The sequence below is a fragment of the Pelophylax lessonae genome, assembly GCF_965119305.1.
Source record: "Pelophylax lessonae genome assembly, chromosome: 4".
Lineage (NCBI taxonomy): Eukaryota > Metazoa > Chordata > Amphibia > Anura > Ranidae > Pelophylax > Pelophylax lessonae.
The window spans coordinates 490228198-490240223 of NC_138771.1; the positions used below are offsets into that span (position 1 = coordinate 490228198).

The following is a 12026-nucleotide window of genomic DNA, read 5'->3' on the forward strand; positions in this document are numbered from 1 at the left end:
ATGTCTTCTTCAGGCAAGCAATGAGTTGATGAGTCCTGAAATAAAGATACAAAGAATATAACCACAAATCATTGTTTTTAATTTGTGGTTATATTCTTTGTATCGTTATTTCAGAACTTTTTCAATTCTTCAGAACTTATTCAATTCTTCTACACCCTGAAGAAGATGTATATTACCTGAATGTTGAAACGCGTTGGGATTTATTTTCATTAATTTAAGCTTGTTTATGCCTTTTATATGGATTGATAAACTTGATTGACATCTGCATTGATGGGATGGGTTTCATTTAACCCCTTGCCAACCGAGCCATAGACAAATGATGTCCTCGGTCGCAAGTGGAATACCGGGGTTATGTTATGTTTTTTTCAGCCAGCGATTATCTAACCGATAAAAGTGTTTTTTAGAAGCGCCCCCTCCCGCAGCTTCCTAGTGGTTCTCTGGCTTCCTGGATGATTGGTAGCCCTGAGAAGCGATTCAGCAGTTGCAGTAACTGGTAACAGACATGAGTGGAGTAAAGATGGCCTCCACTCATCTCTATGGTCTAGGAGGACTAGAGCAACGTCATGACATCACTTACGAATCCGGTACAATCTAAACAGGGCCATCTTTTTAATGCATTAGACCAATGTTTTTTGTTTATCTAATGCTTTACATTGTAGAGGAGAGATGTTGGGTCTTATTGGCCCCAGTTCTCTCCATAAAGAAGACCTGTCGCTGCTTATTGTTAACATCCCTTGCAATAGGAATAAAAGTGATGAAAAAAAAAAAATTAAGGAACATTGTAATAATGAAAAAAAATATTAAAATAGTTAAAACAAACATTTTAAAGCGCCCCTGCCCCCCCCCCCTTCTTTGCTCGCATGCAGCAGTTAAAGCATACGTAGGTCACACCCACATATGTAAACGTTATTCAAACCACACATGTGAGGTATCGCCACGAACACCAGAGCGAGAGAAATAATTCTAGCTCTAGATCTCCTCTGTAACTCTAAACTAGTAATCTGTAGACATGTTTAAAGCATTGCCTAAGGAGATTTTTTACGTATTGTAGTCTGCCGCCATTCCACGACCGTACGCAATTTAAAAGCATGACATGTTGAGAATCTTTTTACTCAGTGTAACAGCATCTTTTATATTTTACAAAACAATTGGGTTGTATATTGTGTTTGGTTTTTAAATTCAATTAAATGTATTTTTTTTCAAAAACATTTGAAAAAACAACTGCGCAAATACCGTGTGTCATAAAAAATTGCAGCAATCACCATTTTATTCTCTAGGGTCTCTGCTTGAAAAAAAAAATTATATATATATATATATATATATATATATATATATATATATATATATATATATATATAATGTTTGAGGGTTCCAAGTAATTTTCTAGCAAAAAAACAATGATTTTTTTTATATATGAAAGAAGTGTCAGAAGTTGCCCAGTAAGCAAGTTAGAATTTTGAGAATTTTTAGTACAAATAAAATTGTGAATGCTTTTATGAATATAAATTAATAGTCATATTTTTATGAATGGTGCCTTAAAAATCCCATCCATTGAGTTTGATATACTAAAGTCAAATAGACTGTGCCCTTTGCAAAGTGTAGTTTCTCCAGAGCTTAGTAAATGAGCAGAAGCTCTGCTGACTTCTACCATCCAATCATATGCAAGCAAAAATGCTGTTTTTTTTTTTCCTTCCATGTGATTGGGTATTCTTTACAAAGTGAAGGTTTACCTCATTTACTAAGCTCTGGAGCAACTGCACTTGAAGAGCGCAACCGCACTTTGCAAAGTGCTGTCTAATTGTGTTTAGTAAATCAACGCCATTAACTCTTTTTTCATGTAGTACCTTAGGGATGTGGCACATCAGAACTATATAGACAAGGAAGGACTATAATGATTTTTTTATTACTGCTATCTGGAGCTCCATTATAGAGATCTTACCTTACTTCCTGTCCTGTTGGCGTTTTACTAGACAGGAATTGATGGGAACTCTCCAACAGCAACAAAATGAAAAACCCCTTTTTGTAGTAGAGTAGGGGGGATCTAGAACCCCTGTCAGATTTTTATTTTTGCTATGTCTCTGCTGTAGAGTTCTGTTTGGTGAAACCATTGCCTGGAAGACTGGACGTGAGGAGAAATCTCTCTAATGGAATCCCAGATGGCAGTAAATCCAGACGGGGGGTTCTACAAACTGCTTTTTGGGATTGATATAAGCCTTGAAGCCCAATTATATTTGTGTAGGGCATTATTGTACACCATAATAAACTTTGCATTTAGGCAGCCAAGTGAAAATATCCCCAAAAAAACACAACATGTTTTCACCAACACACTATGGTGCACTGCAATGCGGTTTGGCGTGCTGTGACATATGTGCACTGCCTTGGAGTGTTAGGGTGTCATTCCAAATGAATGGCATGGCAACAAATGGAACAAAAAGGTGTAAATGGAACCTTTATGTCCCATGTGCCTGACCCTGTGGAGTCTTTGCTCAGGCACGAGACAGATCTCTATGGGGTGACTCTATTTGACTCTTTTAATGCAGGGCTTTTCTGGCTACCACATTTTGGTCACTCTTTTCTGGGACTGCTGTGTGTACAATCTATAGATAATATCTGCTCTATAATACATATTTATTATCCTACATAAAGAATCCTCTCCTACCTTCTTCTTCCCTTTCCTGCGTCTCTACAATGATAAAAAGATGAAACTGATGAAATTCTGGAGGACATCGTACTGAGGTCATTATCAAATATCACTGAACTTCGCTATAGGATAGAATATACTATTGATTGACCGATATTGTTTTTTTTCGTTGCCGATACCGATATTTTGGTCAATGCATATCGGTATCGGCCAATATGGGCCGATATTTTCGAGAATTTAAAAAAAAAAATGTATTTTTTTTTTTCTTTGACAGGTACTCTTGTGGAGGGATCCTGGGGGTCTAAAAGACCCCAAACCCCTCCTATGCTCTTAAAGCATTCACAACGCCAAGTTTGGCTGTTTTGAATGCTGTCATTTTTTTAAATCTGGCGTCAGTACCCGGAAGTGATGTCATGACATCACTTCCGTGTTTTTGCATGGAGACTAGGAATGTAACGATATCAAAATCTCACGGTACGATACAATTTCAATATTGACCTCACGGTACGATATTTATTGCGATATTGTGGAAAAGCTCATGGTATTGTTAAATAGCTCATGATAGTGTTTGTGATGATAATAGCGAAAAAATACCGACATTTATTCTGCTTTTGCCAATCAACAGGCAATTTATTGTTGTATTTATGGATCCATGACAACATAAAACACTGATCACATAGTGCTTTTAAAGTGCAAGTTGTAGTCAGGAACATCAATATTCTGTATAGTAATATTTGGTTGCATAACGGATTCTTCTGTGCAATGTTCAAGTTAAGAAGCAGCTAGAACAATTGTAAACATACAATAGGCAATTCCCTTTAAGTGCAAACAAAGATCAAGTTAAGTCAGGTTTAAATTTGCAAGGCAAATAAAGGCAGCCTTTTAAAGCTGGTATTTAGTAACATAACTTAAACTTAAATAAAATAGTCAGTCAAAAAGCCTTTAAAAAAAACACTGACCTATCATTTAGCTTATGTTCACGTTTTTCATCAGAAAGATCAAAATATCTACATTGCAAGAAAAAAAAAAACAGTAAAAAAACCCCTTAAACTCTGGTCTATGTAGTTAACAATGATTTGTTCCGCGGGACTGTGTTTATTCCTCTTGCTTTTTGACAGACACCTGTCCTTTTTAATATTGTAACCCAACCACGACGATATCGAGACACGACCACGACGATTTTGAGACGACCACGACGATACGATATCGCGATATCTTCGATATCGTTACATCCCTAATGGAGACCCGATCAGAGCCGAATGTGGCTTTGATCGGGTCTTCGGCTGCCGTGCAGACTGGTTGCCCGGGTCTCCCGGTGGGATGGAAGACCCGGGCGAGCCGCGGAAGGCAGCGGGAGGGGGGACCTTCCCTCCTGCTCCTAGTAATGACAGCCAAGCGGCTTCTCAGCCGCATCGGTTGTCATTACAAGACAGCCGACTGTCGGCTATGGACGTCGGTACCGGGGTGATGCTTCTAGCTGCAGGCATCACTCCGGTACATGCACTTTCCAGAATATCGGCAATATTGGTTGCGATTCCGATATATCGGGGAAAGTGCAGATCGGCCCTCGATATATCGGCTTTGCCGATAATCGGTCAATCCCTAAAATATACACCACGGTATAGGGAGTCACTTTATGCCAAGTAGATGTACACCCAATCACTAAAATCTCATATCATCTTTAAAGCAAAACTAAACCCTCCTGTCCTTTACAGCAATCTAAGTCTCTTTTGATCTGCAGTTGCCATGGTGCTGCACATGTGATTAGGTATGACACCAGCCAGGCCATATTTTGATAGTTTAGTTTGGAGCACAAGCAACTGTGACAGCTATCATGCCTTAGATGTAACTTTATTTGGAAGAAGTTACATTTATGGGTTTAGTTCCGCTTTAACTTGTTAATGTCATTTCAAAAGTAATTCTAAACCTTTCAAAATCCCCAGCATTCATTAAAAGAATCCCTGATGATTCTGCCCTGAAGATCCTTGTTCAGGTACTTCCTGTTATACAGTGACAACACTCTGTCCTTGTCTCCAAATTGTGGTCCTGCGTTGTCACTCTGTCAAACAGACTTCTGATGAAGACTGCAAATCAGGGGTCGGCAAGGTGTCCGCACACGGACACTGGTGTCCGTGAGCAGTCCTTGCCGGGTCCGCCACTGACTTTTTCACTGGAGTCTCGCTGCAGGCTCTGCGACTCCCTGAAATGTCAGTTACCGACATTCTTTTAGTGAAAAAAAACAGTCTATAGCTGCTCCGCCTCTCCACTGCCTCCTCAGCCAATGGGAACACAGTGTACACGCCCCCTTCCCCAGCGCGCCTTGTTTAACATCAGAGGAGGAGAGGAGAGGAGTACACAGCCTGCAGCCTCATAAAAGAAGGTGAGCTGGGGCAGATAAACCATATGTATTCCTGCTGAGGAGGGGGAAGGGGAGAGGCTGTGTTTTCTAGCAGGACTCTTCCTGTCTCTGAGGCTGTTAGATGCATTTCCTGTCTGTGTGAGGAGCAGTGCACTGCTTCTAGATGGAAGATATCCTCTAAACGTCTCCCCCAATCTCTGCTACACCTCCCTATTCATTACCTGCCCACCTCCTCCTCTCCTGTATTACCACATCCAATGTCTGTGAGCTGCTGGAGCACCACAAGTACCAGCATGCCAGGAAATTGGGGCAGCAGCAGTGTGTTCAATCAGGCTGATATTTAGATGGAAAGTGCTGGTGTGTGTGTGTATATGTATGTATGTGTGTGTGTGTGTGTGTATACTGTGTGTGTGTGTATGTATGTATGTATATTGTGTGTGTATGTATGTATGTATGTGTGTGTGTGTGTGTATACTGTATGTGTATATACTGTGTGTGTATGTGTATATACTGTGTGTATATACTGTGTGTGTGTGTGTATATACTGTGTGTGTATGTGTATATACTGTGTGTGTATGTGTATATACTATGTGTATGTGTATATACTGTGTGTATGTGTATATACTGTGTGTGTATGTGTATATACTGTGTGTATGTGTATATACTGTGTGTGTATGTGTATATACTGTGTGTGTATGTGTGTGTATGTGTATATACTGTGTGTATATACTGTGTGTGTATGTGTATATACTGTGTGTATGTGTATATACTGTGTGTGTATGTGTATATACTGTGTGTATATACTGTGTGTGTATGTGTATATACTGTGTGTATGTGTGAATACTGTGTGTGTATGTATATATACTGTGTGTGTATGTGTATATACTGTGTGTATGTGTGAATACTGTGTGTGTATGTGTATATACTGTGTATATACTGTGTGTATATACTGTGTGTGTATGTGTGTGTGTGTATGTGTATATACTGTGTGTATGTGTATATACTGTGTGTGTATGTGTATATACTGTGTGTATGTGTATATACTGTGTGTGTATGTGTATATACTGTGTGTGTATGTGTGTGTATGTGTATATACTGTGTGTATATACTGTGTGTGTATGTGTATATACTGTGTGTATGTGTATATACTGTGTGTGTATGTGTATATACTGTGTGTATATACTGTGTGTGTATGTGTATATACTGTGTGTATGTGTGAATACTGTGTGTGTATGTGTATATACTGTGTGTGTATGTGTATATACTGTGTGTATGTGTGAATACTGTGTGTGTATGTGTATATACTGTGTATATACTGTGTGTATATACTGTGTGTGTATGTGTGTGTGTGTATGTGTATATACTGTGTGTATGTGTATATACTGTGTGTATGTGTATATACTGTGTGTATACTGTGTGTATGTGTATATACTGTGTGTATGTGTATATACTGTGTGTATATACTGTGTGTATATACTGTGTGTGTATGTGTATATACTGTGTGTGTATGTGTATATACTGTGTGTGTATGTGTATATACTGTGTGTGTATATGTGTATATACTGTGTGTGTATATGTGTATATACTGTGTGTGTATGTGTATATACTGTGTGTGTATATGTGTATATACTGTGTGTGTATGTGTATATACTGTGTGTATGTGTATATACTGTGTGTGTATGTATGTATGTATATTGTGTGTGTGTATATACTATGTGTATGTATAGTGTGTGTGTGTATATACTGTGTATGTGTGCGTGTGTATATACAGTGTATGTATGTATGTATACTGTGTGTGTGTGTCTGCCAAACTCTAGGGGGATCTATAATGGGATGGGAACCCTGGCCTGCTCTATGTGGGATCCATAATAGGAGGGGGACCCTGGCCTGCTCTAAGGGGGATCTATATGGGGACTGTCACCCTGGCCTACTCTAAGGATGATCTATGAGGGACCTGCCTGCCCTTGCCTGCGCTAAAGGGGGATCTATGGGGGACGGTGGACCTGCCTGCTCTAAAGTGGATGTATACATATGGGGGACCCTCACCCTGGTCTGGCCTGCTCTAAAGGGGATCTATGGGGGACCTGCCTGTGCTAAAGGGGGATCTATGGGGGACCTATCTGCCCTTTCTTGCTATAAAGGGGGATCTATATGGGAGGGGGACCCTCAACATGGCCTGGCTTGCTCTAAAGGGGATATATGGGGCATCTATGGGGGACCTGCCTGCCCTTGACTGGCTCTAAAGGGGAATCTACATGGGGAACCCTCACCCTGGCTTTGCCTGCTCTAAAGAGGGATCTATGAGGGACCTGCCTGCTTTAAAGGGGGATCTATATGGGGAACCCTCACCCTGGCTTGGCCTGCTCAAAAGAGGTATTTATGGGGGATCTGCCTGCGCTAAAGGGGGATCTATGAGGGACCTGCCCTGGCCAAAAAATATAAAGTAAGAATTTTGAAAATCTTTTAAACCGTTTAGAACAGTATACCACAAGTCTTTATATAAATGTTATTTTAAATGTATTTGTACTTGTAGAACTAGGCCAGAGAGTAGACAGAATGTTTTTTGATGGTTTTAATTTGAAATGTACCTCGGTGTCCTTCACTAAGGTCTGTACTTCGGAAAATGTCCGTCACAGCCTTGGTCCGTGCCTATCCCTGCTGCAAATGGCTGTTTTAACACACATTACACAGACATGGTCCACTGCTATCGCCATAAGGAAACCCGCTCTGATCAATGCCATGCAGGACACGTAGACAGAAAGTGGCTGTAAAGAGGCTGCGGAAGATCAGGAAAGGATGAAAAACACTGTGATGATTATAGAGGATGGGGGGGGGGGTAGTTTTGGGGTTGGGAGGGTCCTGTATGGTGCCCGGGTTAGAGGGCTATGGAGGTAATGTGGGGGTCGGTGTAGTTGGGGGTGGAGATGGCAGTGTTTGGCATGGAGGTCACACTGGTCCCCATACTGTCACCCATAACGATCGGTATTTTTAGTAGTGCATTCAATCAGAGCCCTCAATAATGATCGTTACGGTAAATACTAAACAAGGTCCATCTCACACCCTGTTTCGGGGATCGCTCACCATTTTGCTTCTCTCTGCCGGCGCGGCGTCTCTGGTTGTCATGGAGATAGAGGGGCGGGGTAATGATGTCAACACGCAGCGCCGTGTTGTTGCCGGAAGTGTTGAGTGGAGGTCACAGCGGAAAGGAGTAAGTGATATCCCCGTATACTTCCCTCTATATACCCCTCACTGGGGTCACAGTCTATAGCCGCCGTAACCCCATACAGTACATAAACCACACTCCTACCTATACTAGCCCTCCTGTACCAAAATAATACACAGCGACCTGTATGACACCCTCCCTCATGCACCGATATAACACAAAGGTCACCATCCTGCCCCCTATAGAATAAATAGGAAAACCTCTTGTACCTGGAGATGACATGGGTCAGCCTCCTGTACAATTTGTAGACTGTCCTTTTACTCCTATAGAACACATAGACCATCCTTCTACCTATTCCAGCCCTCCTGTGCCAAAAGAATACATAACTACCTATATGACACCTTCCTTCCTGCACCTATAGAACACAAAAGTCACCATCCTAACCCCTATAGGATACATAGGCCAGACTCCTACCCTTATAAATAGTATAGCCAATCTTCCTGTGCCTATAGATTACTTAGGCCACTCCCCCGTGCTTATAGAATACATAGATTGCCCTTATGTACCTATAAAATGCATAGGTCACCCTCATGTACCTTTAGAATACATAGATTAACCTCCTGTGACTATAGATTACATAGGTCACCTTTATGTACCTATAGAATACATAGGACACATTCATCTAGCCATAGAATACATTAATCACCCTCTTGTACCTATAGATTGCATAGGTTTTCCCCCTGGACCTATATAATACAAAGGCCACCCTTATGAACCAGAGAGTGCATAGGTTAAACTACTTTACTTATATATTGCATGGGTGACTCTTTTTTAATTAGAGACTACATAGCGCCCCCCATAGTACCCATAGAATACATAGGTCATCCTCCTATACCTATAAAATATATAGACTGTCCTCCTACTCCTATAGACCACCCTTTTTACCTATACTAGGCCTCCTGTACCAAAAGAATACATAGCTACCTATATGACACCTTCCCTCCTGTCCCTATAGAACACATAGGTCACCATCCTGCCCCCTATAGAATACATAGACCAGCCTCCTACCCTTATAAATGACATAGGGAATCTTCCTGTACCTATAGATTACTTGGGCCACCCTCCTGTGTATATAGATTTACATAGCTCAGCCTCATGCAACTATAGAATACTTAATTCACTCTTTTGTACCCATAAATTACATAGCCCCCCCCCCCCGTTGTACCTATATAAAACATAGGTCACCCTTATGAACCAGAGATTGCGTAGGTTAAACTGCCTATAGATTACCTGGGTGACCCTTCTGTAATTAAAGATTACATAGGCCCCCTCCTGTACCTATAGAATACATAGGTAATCCTCCTGTTCCTATAAAATATATAGACTGCCTTTCTACTTCTATAGAATAAATAGGAAAACCTCCTGTACCTGGAGACTAAATGGGTCACCCTCCTGTACCTATAACATTTATAGACTGTCCTCCTACTCCTAATGAATACATAGGCCACCCTCCTATACCTATATATAACATAGGTTACCTCCCTCTGGTATAAACTATATAGATCACCCTCCTGTCTTTGCTATAATATATAGATCAATCTCCCTAGTGTATATACTCAATACCTGCCCTGATGTTCCTCTGGAACATTGCAGACAGCCCTCTATAATGTATGCCTCCCCACCTCCTTGTTACTTTAGAACATATTAAGAATACAGTTTAGGTGTAATGTGACATCCCAGACTATAGAGTGAGCTTTTTTTCCATTCCTCTGCCACCCCATCCACCTTGCACTGCTCTCACACCACCACCATATTGTCCTCACTGGGAGTAGGGGGGATTTCATATGATCTCAAGTCAGAGGGTACCCCTCATCACCCATGTGCACCCCATATGGATTGAAGCACTTCTCAATCATCCCAAGAATAAAGCCCAAATACAACTGATTTGGTGTAGTTATATATACTGTGGAAGGCTTAGAACTCTAACCAACTTTTTATTGCTATGTGTGTCCCCCACTGGAGAGTTGTACCTTCCCTTTCTGCCCTGGTGATAGCATGTCAACAAGGACAGGAAGTGATATCTTTCTGATGAGGACAAAAATAATTTCCAAAATAACAGATGTGCCTGCAAAGAAGAGAATACTTACCTCTCCTGCTGCCCTTGCTACCGAGTGTTGATCTCCTGTGTCTCCCGCTGACCTCTGTCACTGCTGTCTTATGTACTGTTGTAAAGGTAGCCCGGAGGAACCCAGAAGATCAACACTCCCAGAAGTTTGCTGAGGCTTTGGGGGACAGTTCCTCTGCATTAAAATAGTATTTAGCAGCATAGGCAGTGGGGAAGTATTGATTTATCTTCTTTACTGGGAAATCTGCTATTCTGGGTTTTATAGTAACATTGAGGTAAGGAATGGAAATATCTGCTGTCTTGTCCAGTGAGGATTATGTAAAGGAAAATATACTGGGTGTAGCAATGATGAATCACACAGACAGGCCACACACTGATGTCAGCATTTTCATAAAACTTTATTGATCTGAATGTGCACACTGGAAGCCCTGCATAGGACTTGTTTCACTCAAGAAAAGAGTCACAGAGAAGAGTTTTCTTTATCTAAGCCCATCTCTGTGTGTCCCTGCAGAGCTTCCAGTATGTACATCTGGAACAATAATGATTTATGAAAATGCTGACATCAGCAGGAGAATCCCTGTGATTCGCAATTCTATGGGAGTGTAGACAAACTCCATCCTGCCTGCACCTGTTATCCTTTGTCACAGGCATGATATGTAAGCTTGTGAGCAGTGATTTTCTTTGTCTCCCTACTGTGCATGCATCCATATTATTCATACAGATATATTTCTCTGTTTATAATTCCAGTAAAGGTGCCCTCTGGGCCATGAATTGAGCAGCGTGGTCATCCTTGGCTGAGGATATGGCCAATCCTCTGAGGGGAGAGGTAGTGAAGCTCTATAAGAATGTAAGTATAGCTGACCTTCTCCCTCTATAATGGAGTTGGCTGTCGTCTCTTCATCATATTTTTTATTACTCTGCAGCTTTTGTATCTTGGACGGGAGTATCCAAAGGGGGAAATCTACTTCAAGGAGCGCCTAAAAAGAGCCTTCGTGAAAAATAAAGATGTCACAGACCCCGAGAAGATTAAAGAACTTATTGCCAGAGGTGAATTTGTTGTTAAAGAGATCGAAGCTCTATATTATCTGAAAAAGTATCGAGCCCTGAAACAGCGCTACTACGAGGACAGCCCCAAGTGACAACTTCTATACGTCTGGATTATCACTGGTGACAATATAGCCAAGGAGTGTTCCTCTCATTGTTTATTAACATACACTCTGATAATTTTGCAAGTTGACTGTTACCTGAGGAAGACATGACACCAAGAATTATTTAAAGCCTGCCCTACCGAATATTACAGTGTTTGGTGGATGCGGGAAATTGAAAAAAAGATATCAATCCAATTTGTAAAATTCTTCTATGAGCTTTAACTAATTAATATAATTTCTTGTCAATCTTTTTAAATCTGCATCTTTTATTAAAATAATCCTTGATGATCCTGCCATGAAGGTCCTTGCTATGGCACTTCCTGTTATAGGGTGACAATACTCTGTCCACATCTCCCAGCTGTGCTCCTGCAATGTTACCCTGCCACACAGACCTGCAGTGGAGACTACAAGTGAACATTTCCATACAATACACAGGCATGGTCCACTGCTCTCACCATCAGAAAACCTGCCCTGAGAAATGCCAAGCAGCCATCACTAAAATGCCTGTGAACAGGAAGTGGCTGTGAAAAGGGTGCAGGAGATCAAAGGTAATGATATGAAGTCTAAGACAGCCCTGCCCTCCTGCTGTG

The 12026-nt window shown here is 41.1% G+C and overlaps 1 protein-coding gene across 2 annotated transcripts in view; it reads left to right on the forward strand.

Annotated features, from left to right (window-relative positions):
- Positions 1–11721, forward strand: part of ETFRF1 (electron transfer flavoprotein regulatory factor 1) — a 305885-nt gene extending 294164 nt beyond the window's left edge. The window contains exons 1-4 of one of the 2 annotated variants that reach the window (XM_082256144.1): positions 8168–8208; positions 10802–10944; positions 11036–11135; positions 11212–11721. In XM_082256144.1, coding sequence (XP_082112270.1) covers positions 11091–11135; positions 11212–11427 — 261 coding nt within the window. In that variant the 5' untranslated portion in view covers positions 8168–8208; positions 10802–10944; positions 11036–11090 and the 3' untranslated portion in view covers positions 11428–11721. Of the gene's footprint in view, positions 1–8167; positions 8209–10801; positions 10945–11034; positions 11136–11211 lie in introns of those variants that run through there. The other variant, XM_082256143.1, reaches the window with a different exon arrangement.
- The last annotated feature ends 305 nt before the right edge of the window (positions 11722–12026 follow it).